Raw genomic sequence first — 20,114 nt, 5'->3', positions numbered from 1 at the left:
CCCCTCTATTCGACATTGGTGAGGCCTCATCTGGAGTACTGTGTCCAGTTTTGGGCCCCACACTACAAGAAGGATATGGATAAATTGGAGAGAGTCCAGCGAAGGGCAACAAAAATGATTAGGGGTCTGGAACACATGACTTATGAGGAGAGGCTGAGGGAACTGGGATTGTTTAGTCTGCAGAAGAGAAGAATGAGGGGGGATTTGATAGCTGCTTTCAACTACCTGAGAGGTAGTTCTAGAGAGGATTGTTCTAGACTATTCTCAGTGGTGGAAGAGGACAGGACAAGGAGTAATGGTCTCAAGTTGCAGAGGGGGAAGTTTAGGTTGGATATTAGGAAAAACTTTTTCACTAGGAGGGTGGTGAAACACTGGAATGCGTTGCCTAGGGAGGTGGTGGAATCTCCTTCCTTAGAAGTTTTTAAGGTCAGGCTTGACAAAGCCTTGGCTGGGATGATTTAATTGGGGATGGGTCCTGCTTTTGAGCAGGGGGTTGGACTAGCTGACCTCCTGAGGTCCCTTCCAACCCTGATATTCTATGATTCTATGATATATTTTGATAAGTATCTCATGGGGTAGGAGCTTGAAAATGTCCTCACAATGTCCTCAAAATGTCATCTAACTTTTGAAATCTAGCAACCTATCTATAAAAAAAGTGTAACAAGGTAGAATTGGAATGATTTCTCTTTTTGCATGCAGAAAGCACTGTAACACGCTTTGACATTAGAAACTTTAGCTTCTGTTCTTGCTTTGGTTACACAAGTAAATAACAGCTTGGAAGGAGCACTGAAAGACATAATTTTGTCACTCACATCTCCACAGGAAATTACTGGAACGCTGCGTCTTTCATTACTCCATCGTCCTACCTTCACTTCTCCACGTTCCAAGGGGAAACCAGCGCAGACATCTCTTTCTATTTCAAAACATCCGCCCCTGATGGAGTATTTCTTGAGAATTTGGGGAACACAGACTTCATCAAACTTGAGCTGAAATGTGAGTATATTCTCTCCACCACTTTTACTGAGAACGAAAAACGAAAGGTAATGAGATTTAAGAAACCTCTGTCATTCAACACATGGCCAAGTAAAAGCTGTTTGTGATGTAGGACAAAGTCCAAATCTACCTTTTCACTATATTTGTAAATTACCTTAGTGGGGAAAAACCCTGGAAATAACGATCATCTTGTTTATCATGGAGACATGGAGTCATAGCAGGAGAAACAAAAACACTGACATATATTACCTAACTCTTAAGCCTTTTTAAATTACATGCCTAATTTAGTTATTTTATTTGAAGAGTATATGTGTGTTGTATACCATAGTTATTCTATAAGTGAGAAAAGTATGATATGACTATTTGACGATTTCAAATAACCAAAGATATCAAGGCATATATGCAATGTTTAAACTCTGAAAAATCCTGGAGTAACCAAATCTTTATGCCCACATGGGTTATGACTAATCACCAATGAAATCTCTGATCTGAAAAAGAGGCCGTGACAGGTTGACATGCTGCAAGATAAAGTTAACAGAGAGAGTGATTTTTTTTTTAATCTTAAGAAACATGGGACAGATTTCCAAAAGTAGGGCTGGTGAGTCTAAGGAGGTTAGTAGGTGGGAACAAAGATGGCATTAAGCCTCCTTTGCTCTCCCTCAATGCAGTTGAGCCCTAAGTAATTTGTCAGCGGTCAGACAGTAAATCAATGGCAGAGCCAGAGACCTGATTCCCAAGTCTGTCTGCTTCTGCCTAGACAACACTCCTTCCTACAGCCTAAATCCTCGAGCACATGACTGATTAGGATGTTATCTTTTTAACAATTATTAATTTCATAGCTTCTTCCTCCAAAGACATCTTAACATGGAACCGCACCATATCAATGAGTTTTGCCCACTACACTTTAGAGTCCTGTATGTTGATGCAAACAGGACTTGCTTTTTCAAGCCCTTTATCCTTTTGAGCTGGATGGGGAAACTTGTGCAACCTTCACTGTATTTTTTTTTCATTGTATTTTTGGTTTTCCTACCAGAAGGTCAGTGTGTTGAAAAATCAACCCCTTCAGAGAAAATGCTGCATTAGCCACATGTCAAATGATGCATAGGACACTGAAGGAGCTCTTAATCCCCGGGACCTCTAGAAAACTATCAAAAGTAACTGAAAAAAATCTAAGCTCCTCAGGGAAATTTCTGACACAGAGGCTTTCCAGCATCATGAACAAATGGATCAAGAAATGTCTGAGGGAAGTGTACACACCATTCCTTTAAAGATAAGACTGCATCTCAGATATGCGTAATGCAGAAAAGACTTAACTTTCAAATGAGGAAACTTAGCTCCACTCCAACTAGCTTGCATTAGTGGTAAGATAGAGGCTGCTCTATATGGCTCTACCAAGATGTCAATGGCAGTCATTGATCAGCTAGACATAGGGACAAGCTGGCCTCACAACATTATACCAACCTAAGACATTGGGGTGATCTTCCCTTGGCTCAATATACCAACTTCAGGGCCATTTTTTGCCAGCAGAAAGCAGAAAAGGCACATCTCAGGATGCACAACTTGGCAAAACATTAGCATAGCTCTTCCTAACTCTGATTCAGTCTGTGATGGGCCAACACAGCATATGGCAAACAGTTTCTAGCCATACCACTAGCTAACTCACCACAGGTTATTTTCATTTCAATCTAATTCGTGTAGACTGCTGGAAATCCAGCTGCTTTATTGTATACTGATATTTTTACAAAAATAAACATTTACAGTACTGAATAGCACAGTCAAGTCCTGGTCTATGATTAGGACCTGTAGGAGTTATGGTAATACAAATAATAGTGTACCAGCTATGCTTTACACACTGAATCTTTTCTCCTGTATTTCCTTTCGTAGTTTGCAGTTTCCTGCTATTTGAGATTTTTTTTAGGTTACAGTCAACAAATTTGAACGTAAAACCTCCTGTTTCAGTCGGGAGTTAGCATGAAGGTTAATCACAAGGTTCCTGTCCGAGAGTGTTTGCTTCATTCCTCAAAGCACCTGTGGAGATGTGCACCCAACCATGTATTTTGTTTTCTGTCTTAATAAAGGAAAGAATAATTGGGCCCAGGGCAAATTAAGAAAAGACAAGCTTCTGTTGTCTAGTCATGATGTTAAGATGAGTGAACTTGGTTTCCTGCATGTCTGGATTTGATTACATGTGAACAGATGTGAATTGAAAGTGTCTCTTGATAAAGATAGGGTGTGAGAATCTTGGCTAGGGGCTTAGTCTAAGCACCGGTTTTAGAATATATCATTTTCCTAGAATCATGCATTCAAATACTCTCAGTGCTGACTAAGCCCTTCATCCTTCTTAGGTAGATAAAATGAGTGCATCTACCACTACATTTGGCACTAAAAGGACCTTTTGCTGTCAGTCTCATCTGATGGGCCAAGGACTTTATTTACATAGAGACCAAATTAGCTCTTACATGACTACAAAACACAGCTGAGATTCATTATGGGAAAAGTTTGCTTTGTAGCTGTCTGTGCTGCAGGGTGGATAAAATTTTTTAAAAATTAAAGAGGAAAAAAAGTGTAGTGTAACGCAATATTTTTATTTACAAATTTGCTAGCTCTTTACTTTCTTCCCATTTTACACCCTTTTAATAGAATTTCAGATATTACACAGAGATTTTTCTATGAAGAAGTTTCACACTTAGAATGTTCATCTATGCTTAAAATAGCAATGCCAAGGCTTCATTAACATTTTTACTGTAAAAATAGCACTATTCAAATCCTACATCGATAGAAAATACCCTGCACTCTATTTGCAACCAATATCACCTTCCAATGTATTAAACTTTGACAAATCAAAAAAGTTGAAATGCTCCAGCCAAGCTACACTCCTCCATCAGGATTTGCAGCCTGAAATCAATGGGACCATGCTCCTAAGTCACTTAGGTACTTCAGAAAATCCCACCATTCAGAACCTAACGTTAGGCCTGTGTGCAGAAATAGGCCATAGTCACATTGTTAATTAAAGTATAAATAACTTTTCATTGTTTACATTGAAGCAATTTTGTTTTGAAGTAACAAAGATTTTTGTCACTAAGAAAAAAGCTTTCAATAAAAATAGGGACTTTTAAATGAAAATAAAATGTTAGCTCCAAACACTGCAAACATTTACACACATAGTTAACTTACTTGAGGTCAGTGGAACTACTCATGTGAGTAAAATTAGTTATCTGCTTAACTGTTTGTTGGATCAGGGACTTAATTTTATTTGTTTGTTTGTTTTTGCTGTTTAGTAATTTCTGTAAAATTCAAATAACATCCTATTAGTAGTGATTATTTTAAAAAATAGTTAATTATAAGTTAACAACATCACAAATTTTCAGATTCATTTTACAAAGCCTCAACCTCATTTAAATATTTTTAAATTGGGTCATTTAAAAAATGATGAAAATTAATTATTTAAATCATCTTTACTTAAATCTCTCCATCCTGCCTTCCTGGACATGTTTTGAGGACAAACAGAATGAACGTTTATTCTCCAGAGCACTCACCTTTTACAAGTTTATCCGAACAGAGACCATTACATTAGCTAGGGTTCCCTTTCTGCAATCCAAAATTGCCCATAACCACACTCCATACCTGGGCACTCATGATACAGGGGTGATCGGGTGCCCACATGAAGAGCAACCCTCCACTGCTGGCCAAGTTGGTGCCAACCCTGAGCCTTTGTCCAGTCTGGGAACTAAGAAGCTGGGGTTTCCCAACAGGTGCCAGTCCAGGGTTTGGTGGCCTGCTGGGCCTCTTGTAGGCTGACACTTCCAAGACTATAATGTCTGATCGCTGATTCCCCTGGTTGGGTTTTCCCTTGAGTCAAGGACCTTCCCTTACCCTCAGGCAGTTGTTAGTGTGACATCACCAAAGCCGTTTCAGTGGCTAGATAATTGTTAGCATGATAGCACAAGCCCCATAAGTCAGAACCTCTCATCCCGGGCTCAGAAACAAACTGTGTAGATGTACCCTGTATGACCTCAGACAAGTCACTTCACCCCTCTGTGTTTCTGTTTCCCTACCCATAAAATAGGGATCCCTCTATTTACCTTCCTTTGGAAAGTGCTTTGATGAAAATTGCTATGTGAGCTAAATGCTGTGTTAAAAATATATTATAAAAATATATAAACCTTTCTTTGAAAAGCCTCTTTTCTACAAAAGCACCTAGCGTAACATACATAATTAATAAATAACAATTTGATTCCTTTGGGGGTATTGTATAGCCTTTGCCAAGCGAGCTAACACAAACATTTAATACTTTCATTTAAATTTAATATTTTCATTTCCTGAAGCAACATTAAATTCCAACTAGACTGAGCCACTATAAAGGACTTTTAAAAATATATTATTTCTTTATTTATTTAAGCAAAGGGCTTTTATTAAACAATAACAACAACAAACCCTCCCTATATTGATTCCCCACACATATGCTCTCCAGTTATGAGTAGGCCGCTGTATTAAAACTCTGCTTCTTCTCCACATTGAACTGTTGTGTAATTATTGCCTTCTCAGAACATTTCAATTTGCTTAAAGTACTTGTCTACCAATGGAGACATCGTGGAGAATTAGAATGTACCCACGCACAGTCAGATGGGTGAGGAGCCTGCCCTTCCCAGGCCATCATACATACTCTATTTGTGGCCACTTAAAATTGCAGGCAGTCCCTGTGTTTTGGGGAGTGCTGGAACTTCTTTCCTGACAGCTGCAAATTTCCCCAAAGAGACAGGAAGAAGACAGGGCCATGCTACAGCCTGCTCATACACACAAGAAAGCTCGGGGAGGGAGCGTGACTCTGCACCACCCCTACTTAGGACTGTGCATTAAGGGCACAATCAAAGCCATAATGCGTACGGTAGGGTGCATGACTAGACGTGGGACACAGGAAATATAATGGTTCTCTGACCAATCAAAAAAGCTATATCTGGAAAGAAAAATGGTGCCATCTAATAGTTATTTGTTATTTCTTGATGCAGCTTCCTAGCCCTTGCAGAGTGGCAGGCCTTGAGTGGCCCACGCTGATAATGGTATTGTTCAAATAAGGCAGCTGTAACTGCACACTTCATGAAATGACTCCACACAGCAACTCCATTCCATTAGTTCCCTATACACTAAGAAACAACAAGAAAAGGGGCTTTTATCTGAGCTCTATACAAAGCAGGCAGCCTGGAAGCACTAACAGATATACCAGGAACGGCGGGGAAGAGTATATTGGTGCTTAAAGAAAGCTTTTATGTGAAAGAAAGCGTAAAATCAAATGAAGTAAAAATCATAAATGAATCAAACTGTACCATAGAATCTCTAATAATAAGAATATTGCGGTAGGCATATATTACCGACCACCTGACCAGGATGGTGATAGTGACTGTGAAATGCTCAGGGAGATTAGAGAGGCTATTAAAATAAAAAACTCAATAATAATAATAATGGGGGATTTTAATTATCCCCATATTGACTGGGTACATGTCACCTCAGGACAGGATACAGAGATAAAGTTTCTTGACTCCTTAAATGACTGCTTCTTGGAGCAGCTGGTCCTGGAACCCACCAGAGCAGAGGCAATTCTTGATTTAGTCCTAAATGGAGCACAGGATCTGGTCCAAGAGTGAATATAGCTGAACCACTTGGTAATAGTGACCATAATATAACTAAATTTAATATCCCTGTGACAGGAAAAACACCACAGCAGCCCAACACGATAGCGTTTAATTTCAGAAAGGGGAATTACACAAAAATGATGAGGTTAGTTAAACAGAAATTAAAAGGTACCGTGCCAAAAGTGAAATCTCTGCAAGCTGCCTGGAAACTTTTTTAAGACACCACAATAGAGGCTCAACTTAAATACCCCAAATTAAAAATCATAGTAAGAGAACTAAAAAAGAGCCACCATGGCTAAACAACAAAGTAAAAGAAGCAGTGAGAGGTAAAAAGGCATCCTTTAAAAACTGGATGTTAAATACTAGTGAGAAAAATAGAAAGGAGCATAAACACTGGCAAATGAAGTGTAAAAATACAATTAGGAAGGCCAAAAAAGAATATGAGGAACAGTTAGCCAAAGACTCAAAAAAAATTTTGCTATTACTTTTTAAGTACATCAGAAGCAGGAAGCCTGCTAAACAACCAGTGGGGCCACTGGACGATCGAGGTGCTAAAGGAACACTCAAGGACAATAAGGCCATTGCGGAGAAACTAAATGAATTCTTTGCATCGGTCTTCACGGCTGAGGATCTGAGGGAGATTCCCAAACCTGAGCCATTCTTATTAGGTGACAGATCTGAGGAACTGTCCCAGATTGAGGTATCATTAGAGGTGGTTTGGGAACAAATTGATAAATTAAACAACAATAAGTCACCAGAACCAGATGGTATTCACCCAAGAGTTCTGAAGGAACTCAAATGTGAAATTGCAGAACTACTAACTGTAGTCTGTAACCTAATATTTAAATCAGCTTCTGTACCAGATGACTGGAGGGTAGCTAATGTGACTCCAATTTTTAAAAAGGGCTCCAGAGGTGATCCCGGCAATTACAGGCCTGTAAGCCTGACTTCAGTACCAGGCAAACTGGTTGAAACTATAATAAAGAACAATATTGTCAGACATATAGATGTACATAATTTGTTGAGGAAGAGTCAACATGGTTTTAGTAAAGGGAAATCATGCCTCACCAATCTACTAGAATTCTCTGAGGGGGTCAACAAGCATGTGGAACAAGGGGATCCAGTGGATATAGTGTACTTAGGGTATGTCTGCACGACAAAATTAGGTCGAATTTATAGAAGTCTGTTTTTTAGAAATCGTTTTTAAATAGTCGATTGTGTGTGTCCGCACACAAAATGGTCTAAATGCATGAAGTGCATTAACTCGGCGGAGTGCTTCCACAGTACCGAGCATCAACTTCCAGAGTGTTGCACTGTGGGTAGCTATCCCACAGTTCCCTCAGTCTCCGCCGCCCATTGGAATTCTGGGTTGAGATCCCAATGCCTGATGGGGCAAAAAACATTGTCGTGGGTGGTTCTGGGTACATGTCATCAGGCCCTCCCTCCCTCCCTCCGTGAAAGCAACGGCAGACAATCGTTTCGCCCCTTTTTTCCTGAGTTATCTGTGCACACGCCATATCACGGCAAGCATGGAGCCTGCTCAGCTCACTGTCACCATATGTCTCCTGGGTGCTGGCAGACATGGTACTGCATTGCTACACAGCAGCAGCAGCAACCCATTGCCTTGTGGCAGCAGACGGTGCAATAGGCCTGAAAACCATCGTCATCGTGTCCGAGGTGCTCCTGGCTGCCTCGGTAAGGTCGGTCAGGAGCGCCTGGGCAGACATGGGCACAGGGACTAAATTAGGAGTGACTAGACCAGGTCATTCTCTTTAGTCCTGCAGGCAGTCCTATTGTACCATCTTATGGTGAGCAGGCAGGAGATGAGGATGGCTAGCAGTCCTATAGCACTGTCTGCTGACAGCCAAAGATGTAAAGGATAGATGGAGTGAATCAAAACAAGAAATAGACCAGATTTGTATTCATTTGCTCCCCCTCCCTCCCTCCGTGAAATCAACGGCCGACAATCATTTTGGGGAGGTCTGTCAGGGGCACATTCAAAACTTTAATGGAGATTCAGTCCTGCCTGAAATACCAGAGGGAGGGATAGCTTAGTGGGTTGAGCATTGGCCTGCTAAACCCATGGTTTTGAGTTCAATCCTTGAGGGGGTCATTCTGTGTGACAGTTGTTTTTGTTTTTCCTTGATGTAAAGCTACCCCCATGTTGATTTTAATTCCCTGAAAGCCAACCCTGTAAGCCATGTTGTCAGTCGCCCCTCCCTCCGTCAGAGCAACGGCAGACAACCGTTCCGCACCTTTCTTCTGTGCAGATGCCATACCACAGCAAGCATGGAGCCTGCTCAGATCACTTTGGCAGTTAGGAGCACATTAAACACCTTGTGCATTATCCAGCAGTATATGCAGCACCAGAACCTGGCAAAGCAAAACCGGGCGAGTAGGTGACGTCAGCGCGGTGACGAGAGTGATGAGGACATGGACACAGACTTCTCTCAAAGCACGGGCCCTGGCAATGTGGGCATCCTGGTGCTAATGGGGCAGGTTCATGCAGTGGAATGCCGATTCTGGGCCCGGGAAACAAGCACCAACTGGGGGGACTGCATAGTGTTGCGGGTCTGGGACGATTCCCAGTGGCTGCGAAACTTTCTCATGCGTAAGGGCATTTTCATGGAACTCTGTGACTTGCTTTCCCCTGCCCTGAAGCGCACGAATACCAAGATGAGAGCAGCCGTCACAGTTCACAAGCGAGTGGCAATAGCCTTGTGAAAGCTTGCAACACCAGACAGCTACCGGTCAGTCGGGAATCAATTTGGAGTGGGCAAATCTACTGTGGGGGTTGCTGTGGTGCAAGTAGCCAACTCAATCAAAGATCTGCTGATATCAAGGGTAGTGACCCTGGGAAATGTGCAGGTCATAGTGGATGGCTTTGCTGCAATGGGATTCCCTAACTGTGGTGGGGCCATAGACAGAACCCATATCCCTATATTGGCACCGGAGCACCAAACCGGCGAGTACATAAACCGCAAGGGGTACTTTTCAATAGTGCTGCAAGCTCTGGTGGACCACAAGGGACGTTTCACCAACATCAACGTGGGATGGCCGGGAAAGGTACATGATGCATGTGTCTTCAGGAACTCTGGTCTGTTTCAAAAGCTGCAGGAAGGGACTTTATTCCCAGACCAGATAATAACCACTGGGGATGTTGAAATGCATATCGTTATCCTTGGGGACCCAGCCTACCCCTTTAGTGTCATGGCTTATGAAGCCATACATAGGCAGCCTGGACAGTAGTCAGAAGCTGTTCAACTACAGGCTGAGCAAGTGGAGAATGGTGGTAGAATGTGCATTTGGACGTTTAAAAGCACACTGGTGCAGTTTACTGACTCGCTTAGACCTCAGCGAAACCAATATTCCGACTGGTATTACTGCTTGCTGCGCGCTCCACAATATCTGTGAGAGTAAGGGGGAGATATTTATGGCAGGGAGGGAGGTTGAGGCAAATCGCCTGGCCGCTGGTTACGCGCAGCCAGACACCAGGGTGGTTAGAAGAGCACAGGAGGCTGCAGTACGCATCAGAGAAACTTTGAAAACCAGTTTCATGACTGGCCAGGCTACGGTGTGAAAGTTCTGTTTGTTTCTCCTTGATGAAACCCCCCGCCCCTTGGTTCACTCTACTTCCCTGTAAGCTAACCACCCTCCTCTCCTCCCTTCGATCACCACTTGCAGAGGCAATAACGTCATTGTTGCTTCACATTCACGCATTCTTTATTAATTCATCACACAAATAGGGGGATAACTACCAAGGTAGCCAGGGAGGGGTGGTGGAGGAGGGAAAGACAAGGCCACACAGCACTTTAAAACTTTAAAACTTATTGAATGTTAGCCTTCTGTTGCTTGGGCAATCCTCTGGGGTGGAGTGGCTGGGTGGCCGGAGGCCCCCCCCCACTGCGTTCTTGGGCATCTGGGTGAGGAGGCTATGGAACTTGGGGAGGAGGATGGTTGGTTACACAGGGGCTGTAGCGGCAGTCTGTGCTCCAGTTGCCTCTCCTGCAGCTCAGCCATATGCTGGAGCATATTAGTTTGATCCTCCAGCAGCTTCAGCATTGAATCCTGCCTCCTCTAATCACGCTGCCGCCACCTTTCAGCTTCAGCCCTCTCTTCAGTCCTCCACCTCTCCTTGCATTCATGTTGTGCTTTCCTGCACTCTGACATTGTCTGCCTCCACGCATTCGTCTGTGCTCTGTCAGTGTGGGAGGACAGCATGAGGTCAGAGAACATTTAATCACGAGTGCATTTTTTTCACCTTCTAATCTTTGCTAGCCTCTGGGAAGACGATCCTATGATCCTTGAAACACCTGCAGCTGGTGGAGGAAAAAAAAGGGACAGTGGTATTTAAAAAGACACATTTTATAGAACAATGGGTACACTCTTTCACGGTCAACCTTGCTGTTAACATTACATACATAGCACATGTGCTTTCATTCCAAGGTTGCATTTTGCCTCCCCCCACCACGTGGCTAGCCCCTCACCCCTCCCCGTGGCTAACAGCGGGGTACATTTCTGTTCAGCAACAGGCAAACAGCCCAGCACGAACGGGCACCTCTGAATGTCCCCTTAAGAAAAGCACTCTATTTCAACCAGGTGACCATGAATGATATCACTCTCCTGAGGATAACACAGAGAGATAAAGAACGGATGTTGTTTGAATGCTAGCAAACATATACTGCAATGCTTTGTTCTACAATGATTCCTGACTACGTGCTACTGGTCTGGAGTGGTAAAGTGTCCTACTGTGGTGGACGGAATAAGGCCGCTCTCCCCAGAAACCTTTTGCAAAGGCTTTCGGAGTACATCCAGGAGAGCTGCGAATGCCAGGGCAAATTAATCGTTAAACATGCTTACTTTTAAACCGTGTATACTATTTTAAAAGGTCCCTTCTCCGCCTGGCGGGTCCGGGAGGCAGCCTTGGGTGGGTTTGGGGGGTACTGGCTCCAGGTCCAGAGTGAGAAACAGTTCCTGGCTGTCGGGAAAACCGGTTTCTCCGCTTGCTTGCTGTGAGCTATCTTCCTCGTCCCCAAAACCTGCTTCCGTGTTGCCTCCATCTCCATTGAAGGAGTCAAACAATGCGGCTGGGGTAGTGGTGGCTGAACCCCCTAAAATGGCATGCAGCTCATCATAGAAGCGGCATGTTTGGGGCTCTGACCCGGAGCGGCCGTTCGCCTCTCTGGTTTTCTGGTAGGCTTGCCTCAGCTCCTTAAGTTTCACGTGACACTGCTTTGGGTCCCTGTTATGGCCTCTGTCCTTCATACCCTGGGAAATTTTGACAAATGTTTTGGCATTTTGAAAACTAGAACGTAGTTCTGATAGCACGGATTCCTCTCCCCAAACAGCGATCAGATCCCGTACCTCCCATTCGGTCCATGCTGGAGCTCTTTTGTGATTCTGGGACTCCATCATGGTCACCTCTGCTGATGAGCTCTGCATGGTCACCTCTGCTGATGAGCTGTGCATGGTCACCTGCAGCTTGCCATGCTGGCCAAACAGGAAACTGAAATTCAAAAGTTCGTGGGCCTTTTCCTGTCTACCTGGCCAGTGCATCTGAGTTGAGAGTGCTATCCAGAGCAGTCACAATGGAGCACTCTGGGATAGCTCCTGGAGGCCAATACCATCTAATTGCATCCACAGTACCCCAAATTCGATCCGGCAAGGCCTATTTCAGCGCTAATCCCCTTGTCTGGGGTGGAGTAAGGAAATCAATTTTAAAAGCCCTTTAAATCGAAAAAAAGGGCTTCGTTGTGTGGATGAGTGCAGGGTTAAATCGATTTAACGCTGCTAAATTCGACCTCAACTCCTAGTGTAGACCAGGGCTCAGATTTTCAGAAAGCCTTTGATAAGGCCCCTCACCAAAGGTTCTTCGCAAAGTAAGCTGTCACAGGATAAAACGGAAGGTTCTCTCATGGATTGGTAACTGGTTAAAGGATAGGAAACAAAGGGTAGGTATAAATGGTCAGTTTTCAGAATGGAGAGAGGTAAATAGTGGTGTCCCCCAGGGGTCTGTTCTGGGACCAGTCCTATTCAACATATTCAAAAATGATCTGGGAAAAGGGGTAAAACAGTGAGGTGGCAAAATTTGCAGATGATACAAAATTACTAAAGATAGTTAAGACCCAGGCAGACTGTGAAGAGCTACAAAAGGATCTCTCTAAACTGGGTGACTGGGCAACAAAATGGCAGATGAAATTTAATGTTGTTAAATGCAAAGTAATGCACATTGGAAAGCATAATCCCAACTATACATATAAAATGATGGATTCTCAGTTAGCTGTTTCTACTCAGGAAAGAGATCTTGGAGTCGTTGTGGATAGTTCTCTGAAAACATCCACTCATTGTGCAGCGGCAGTCAAAAAAGCCAACAAAATGCTGGGAATAATTAAGAAAGGGATAGATAATAGAACAGAAAATATCATGTTGCCTCTATATAAATCCATGGTATGTCCACATCTTGAATACTGTGTGCAGATGTGGTCACCCCATCTCAAAAAAATATTTTGGAGTTGGAAAAGGTTCAGAAAAGGGCAACAAAAATGATTAGGGGTATGGAACGGCTTCTGTATGAGGAGAGATTAATAAGACTGGGAATTTTCAGCTTGGAAAAGAGATGGCTAAGGGGAGATAAACTTGAAGTCTATAAAATCATGACTGGTATAGAGAAAGTATATAAGGAAGTGTTGTTTACTCCTTCTCATAACACAAGAACTAGGGGTCACCAAATGAAATTAATAGGCAGCAGGTTTAAAACAAATGAAAGGAAGTATTTCTTCACACAACACACAGTCAACCTGTGGAACTCCTTGCCAGACGATTTGTGAAGGCCAAGACACTAACAGGATTCAAAAAAGAGCTAGATAAATTCATAGAGGATAGGTCCATCAATGGCTATTAGCCAGGATGGGCAGGAATGGTGTCCCTAGCCTCTGTTTGCCAGAGGCTGGGAATGAGCGACAAGGGATGGATCACTTGATGATTACCTGTTCTGTTCATTCCCTCTGGGATACCTGGCACTGGCCACTGTTGGAAGACAGGATACTGAGCTAGACCCAGTAGGGCCGTTCTTATGTGCTAATGCAGTGCATCTTGGTGGATTCAATTTCACACTGCAGATTAATCAGTGGTGGTGGATGAATAGTACAATATAATTTAACTGTATGCTGCATCCTTCTTAAAGACACAGAATTCCTTAATGGGACATGGAGAGGGATAGTCAAATGATGGTGAGAGATGGAAAATCTGTTATCTTATGATTTCTTTGCTGGAACTGACTCTTCCCCCAGGTTTTTAAGTCTGTCCACAGCCTAGGGGTCCTTTTGACTCCTCAGTGCTAATGAAGGTTCATATATCTGTAGTGACATAAGTCCCCCACCTCAATCTATGAGTGACGAGATTAAGCCCAATACTATTGGATAGTAGCAGAACACAGCGATCCATGCACAGACTAAAAATACAGTTCACCAAAATGGAAACCAGCTCTTCAATTACCACCATAAAACTGAGTCCTCAGTAAAACTGCCTTCCCCACAAACATCTGCATGAAGAAGCTGTAGCTCAGCAACTCCTGGTTAAGTCATACCAACAAGGGAGAATAGGTCAAAGCTGAGGACCCTCAGCCCCTTCTCTTAACTCAGGAGGTCTCCAGCTGGAGTGCCTGTGCTGATCATATCTGCCATAGCATGGGACAGGGAGAGAAGTGATCTCACACCTCTACATGTACCTGGTTATGTATGGCTTTTATATCAAAACCAACACCTTAGACTCCAGCCAGAAATCAAGAGGCAGGCAGTACAAACATCCTAAGGTGCAGATGTCTTGTTTACACACTGTGATACACTGCTTACATGGGCAGCTGCATTCTGCACTAGCTTAAGTTTCTGGCTTGTCTTAAGGTAACCTTATGCAGGGCACATTGCAATAATCCATTTTTGAGCTGGGAAAAAGCCTGGATGGTAATTGAAAGGTTTGTGTTTGAAAGAAACAGTCATAATCTCCTCGCCAAATGAAAATGGGGGGAAAGGGCAGTCCTGAATGCTGTTGCTTGGATCCAATAGCATCCCCTTGCGAACTCTGGTAACAAATGGCAGCAGTAAAAAGGACAGAGATAATACTTTCCATATCTTGCAGTCCCTTCCCCCAACCTATAAGCATCATTTCAATTTTATCTGCATTGAACTTCAACCAACTAGCCCTCATCTATGTTCCAGTCTCATCCAAACACTGAGCCATGCATTCAGCAGACTGGATGAATCGGATGAGATAGAGATATGGATCCCGGTGTTCTCCGCAAATGGCCAGCACTGCGTCCCAGGCACCTTCACAGATCCATCTCTCATTGAACTCATTCAAAAAGCTCCCATTGGCTTCAATGGCAGTTGACCTAACTCCCCTAGGACTTCCATATAGAAATGAAGTGCCAACCTTTGAATCCCGGAGCAGTAAGTGACCTATTTTCACTAAAAGACATCTGGCCCCAGCCCTTTCCACCTTTATACTAAATGCATGGCCCTGCCTTTACTTAGACTCTTCCCCAAATTTTCTCTGCCATCTGCTTCAGGCTACCACCACCACCTTTGCCTTGAGCCTCCCAGCACTATGCTCAAATGCTGTACATGGCTTCAGATGCACACCACAATTTGTCACACATCTAAGAACAGAGCTAAAGACTAGGAGAACACACTTCAGGGGCTCAAGGTAGAGACAGTAAGGTGGGCAAAGACCATTAAGAAAGAAGGGTCCTGTCAAATATAGGGGGTAATGAAGGAACAAAAAAATCAGCTGTCCATTTAATCAGGCTCTTTGATACGTGAGATACATGTGTTGTAGCCTTAGAAAAACAACGGGTGAGGGAAGAGATTGTAACATATTTAATTTATCATTCAGATTGATCCAAATATTCAGGTTTCGTTCAGATAGACAGGGGGGTTGGAGCTGATGCCAATTTGTCCACTTGAAGGAATCAGCATTATAAGTGAATGCCTTTCTAGAAATAACCAGCTAAAATGGCACAGAAGAAGGACAATATGTTAATTGCATCTTTTAAAGATTAAATTGAAATGATTTTAATAGAATCCAGACTTGTATTTCAAGCAATTAATGTGACAACCTACACATGTCCTCATAAAATACATAGCAGCTCCTCATTGCAGTGGGGCAACATTTCTTAACAGATCAAATACCCTGTCCATTCTCACATGTAATTTAACTGCAATTTTACATTAATCAGATGTAGGTACTGTACACACCACAAATTAAATAAGGTGCCCTGAGGGTTTAACTCAAACAGAGGAAAGCATAATCATCAAAAAATATTATAGAGAGACTGCAATTGTATAAGATCCCTTATGCTTTTTGAACAGCTCTTTGATATAAAACGTTCAGTGTTTTTTGTTCTTGTTTTTCTCTGTGTCAAGGTTCATTCCCCACTCTGAACTCTAGGGTACAGATGTGGGAATCTGCATGAAAACCTCCTAAGCTTACTTTTACTAGCTTAGGTTAAAACTTCCCCAAGGTACAAACTATTTTACCTTTTGCCCTTGTACTTTATCGCTGCCACCACCAAACGTCTAACCAGTGTATTACTGGGAAAGAGCCCATCTGGAAACATCTTTCCCCCCCTTACACCCCCTTTCCTGGCAAAGGCTTGATAAAAATCCTCACCACTTTGCATAGGTGAACACTGACCCAAACCCTTAGATCTTAAGAACAATGAAAAAGCAATCAGATTCTTAAAAGAAGAATTTTAATAGAAGAAAAAGTAAAAAGAATCACCTCTGTAAAATCAGGATGGTAAATACCTTACAGGGTAATTAGATTCAAAACATAGAGAATCCCTCTAGGCAAAACCTTAAGTTACAAAAAGACACAAAAAACAGGAATCTACATTCCATTCAGCACAGCTTATTTTCTCAGCCATTTAAAGAAATCAGAATCTAACACATATCTAGCTAGATTACTTACTAAATTCTAAGACTCCATTCCTGTTCTGTCCCCGGCAAAAGCATCACACAGACAGAGAGAGAGAGGCTTTGTTTCTCCCTCCCTCCAGCTTTTGAAAGTATCTTGTCTCCTCATTGGTCATTTTGGTCAGGTGCCAGCGAGGTTATCCTAGCTTCTTAACCCCTTACAGGTGAAAGGGTTTTTCCTCTGGCCAGGAGGGATTTTAAAGTGTTTACCCTTCCCTTTATATTTATGACACTCTGAGATTTGTTTTGTTGTATTGTAAAACACTTTCACAGTTCATAACTAAAAAAGGTGAAAAATGCACACTGAAGATGCTATCAGAATAAATGAATAAAAAGAATAGCTCAGAAGCCTTAGGCATTTGGTTGAAGAATTTCCAAAGGGGTTTAAATAAACCTTCTTTAACATAGATGGGGTGTTAAGGGGTAAATCTCCTAAACAAACAATGCAATTGTGTGTTTTTCTTGTAAATAATATAGTATCACCTTTTCCAAACTCTGAGGCTAAAACTATATTAAAATTGTATCTCTATTTAAATTTTTACCTTTCAAAGAAAGACTAAAGACAGTTTTTCAATTCAGTAAACTTTTTTATAACACCTACTAGTTCAGGAAGAGACTTTTTTCTGTCTTTCTCCAGGCAACAAGAATTTCAGTGTGACAAGGAATCAATAGTATATTGTCAATGGACTCACTGGTATTTATAAAAATAAGTTTATCGTGGCATCACTTAGAAATGCTAAACCTAGCAGAATTCATTTCATTTCTGATTGCAGAGGTGCAATATTTTATCATCAGAATGTGTCCATGCTGGATGTAAATTTTCTAAAATGTTAGCCAGCTCTGAATGCTTAGGAAGGTACTGGGTCTGATATTCCACTGCCATTTACCTTACATAATTGTTTACACCATGCAAGGTGTGTGCTAGATGCTACTAACTCTGAACAGTAGCATTTTATACCCACTTTGCTCTGCCTTTATACAGGTGCAAATGACTACACAAGATGCAAGGTACTAGAAGATCAAACCAGTTTCTGTTTTGATTTTTGTACAGCCATACTGGCAAACTTAGTCATTTGGTCAAACGACACAAGCTTTCACTAATTTGTTCAAATGACCATTTCATTTGGAAATTTAATTCCCATTGATTTAGTCAATCTAATACATCAATGAGCACCGTCAAAAATTCTAGGGCTGTCAAGCGATCAAAAAAAATTTATTGCGTTTAATTGCATGATTAAAAAAATTAATCACACTGTTAATAATAGAATACCATTTATTTAAATATTTTTGGATGTTTTCTACATTTTCAAATATGTTGATATCAATTACAACACAGAATACAAAGTGTACAGTGCTCACTTTATATTTATTTTTATTACAAGTATTTGCATGTAAAAAAACAAAAGAAATAGTATTTTTCAATTCAACTAATGCAAGTACAGTAGTAGAATCTCTTTATCATGAAAGTTGAACTTACAGATGTAGAATTATGTACAAAAAATACTGCATTCAAAAATAAAACAATGTAAAATTTCAGAGACTGCAGGTCCACTCAGTCTTACTTCTTGTTCAGCCAATCGTTCAGACAAATAAGTTTGTTTGTATTTGCAGGAGATAATGCTGCCCACTTCTTGTTTACAATGTCACCTGAAAGTGAGAACAGGCATTCTCATGGCACTGTTGTTGCTGGCGTTGCAAGATATTTACGTGCCAGATGCACTAAAGATTCATATGTTCCTTCATGCTTCGCGCCACCATTCCAGGGGACGTGCGTCAATGCTGATGGGTTCTCCTCAATAACAATCCAAAGCAGTGCGGACCGACACATGTTCATTTTCATTATCATTATCTGAGCCAGAGGCCACCAGCAAAAAGTTGATTTTCTTTTTTGATGGTTCGGGTTCTGTAGTTTCTGCATTGGAGTGTTGCTCTTTTAAGACTTCTGAAAGCATGTGCCACACCTCATCCCTCTCAGATTTTGGAAGGCACTTCAGATTCTTAAAACTTGGGTCAAGTGCTGTAGCTATCTTTAGAAATCTCACATTGATACCTTCTTTGCATTTTGTGAAATCTGCAGTGAAAGTGTTCTTAAAAAGAATATGTGCTGGATTATCATCTGAGACACGAAATATATGGCAGAAGGCGGGTAAAACAGAGTAGGGTACATACAATTCTCCCCCAAGGAGTTCAGTCACAAATTTAATTACGCTTTTCTTTTTAATGAGCGTCATGAGCATGAAAGCATATCCTCTGGAATGGTGGCCGAAGCATGAAGGCACATATGAATGTTTAGCATATCTGGCACATAAATACCTTGCAGTGGAAATGCCTGTTCTCACTTTATGGTGACATTGTAATTAAGAAGCCAGCAGCATTATCTCCTGTAAATGTAAACAAACTTGTTTGTCTTAGTGACTGGCTGAACAAGAAGTAGGACTGAGAAGACTTGTAGGCTCTGAAGTTTTACATTGTTTTGTTTTTGAGTGCAATTATGTAAAAAAAAAATTGTAAGTTGCACTTTCATGACAAAGATTGCATTACAGTACTTTTATGAGGTGAATAGAAAAATACTATTTCTTTTGTTTATCATTTTATGGTGCAAATATTGGTAATAAAAATAATACACGCTTTGATTTAAATTACAACACAGAATACAATATATATGAAAATGTAGAAAAACATCCAAAATAGTTAATTAATTTCAATTGGTATTCTGTTGTTTACTAGTGCGATTAAAACTGTGATTAATCATGATTAATTTTTTTCATCACAATTAATTTTTGAGTTAATCCCCTGAGTTCATGGCGATTAATCAACAGCCCTACTATAAATGTAGCAGGAGCTAGGAGAAACAGACTGCAAAAGAAGAACTGTAAGTAGCAGTGAGGATGAGCAGTGAAAAGCAGGACAGATGAGCATACAGAAAATCTGTGTGACCAAAGGATTGCAGTGCCTTTTTCCCCCCTATATGACATACATTTGAAAACCACTTTCTCTGAGCTGCCAGTCCTGTGAACACCAGCCATCTGTAAGCATCTCTTCCTCTAGTGGTAGTCTCATCATAGCAAATATAATCAAGCAGAGAACTCTAGAATGGAATTTTTCAGCAGGTACAAGCTAGAAGAATGGTGAAATAAGAGCTGAACCAGAAAGTGTTCTGGTGAAGAGAGAGACTGATCGATTCTTAGATTTTAAGGCCAAAAGGGACCACTAAATCATCTAGTCTAACCTGCTTTATAACACAAGCTATGGATTTGGGGCAGGGGGGAGTAATATGATGGAGGTCTATAAAATCATGACTGGAGTGAAGAAAAATGATTAGGGAAGTGTTGTTTATCCTTTCACATAACACAAGAACTAGGGGTTACCTGATGAAATTAAGGAACAGCAGGTGTAAAACAAACAGAAGGAAGTATTTCTTCACACAATGTACAGTCAGCCTGTGGAACTCATTGCCATGAGATGTTGTGAAGGCCAAAAGTGTACCTGTGTTCAAAAAAGAATTATATAAGTTCATGGATGA

The 20,114-nt window shown here is 41.6% G+C and overlaps 1 protein-coding gene across 4 annotated transcripts in view; it reads left to right on the top strand.

Annotated features, from left to right (window-relative positions):
- The window catches only part of CNTNAP2 (contactin associated protein 2), a 1,645,619-nt gene that overhangs the window by 1,480,355 nt on the left and 145,150 nt on the right, over positions 1-20,114 (top strand). For all 4 annotated transcript variants that reach the window (XM_075125590.1, XM_075125593.1, XM_075125592.1 and 1 more), the window contains one exon: positions 823-993. In XM_075125590.1, coding sequence (XP_074981691.1) covers positions 823-993 — 171 coding nt within the window. The remainder of the gene's footprint in view (positions 1-822; positions 994-20,114) is intronic.

The sequence above is a fragment of the Caretta caretta genome, chromosome 2 (genome assembly GCF_965140235.1).
Source record: "Caretta caretta isolate rCarCar2 chromosome 2, rCarCar1.hap1, whole genome shotgun sequence".
Taxonomy (NCBI): domain Eukaryota; kingdom Metazoa; phylum Chordata; order Testudines; family Cheloniidae; genus Caretta; species Caretta caretta.
The sequence above is the reverse complement of the archived record's forward strand: the minus strand, read 5'-3'. Positions and strand labels throughout refer to the sequence as shown.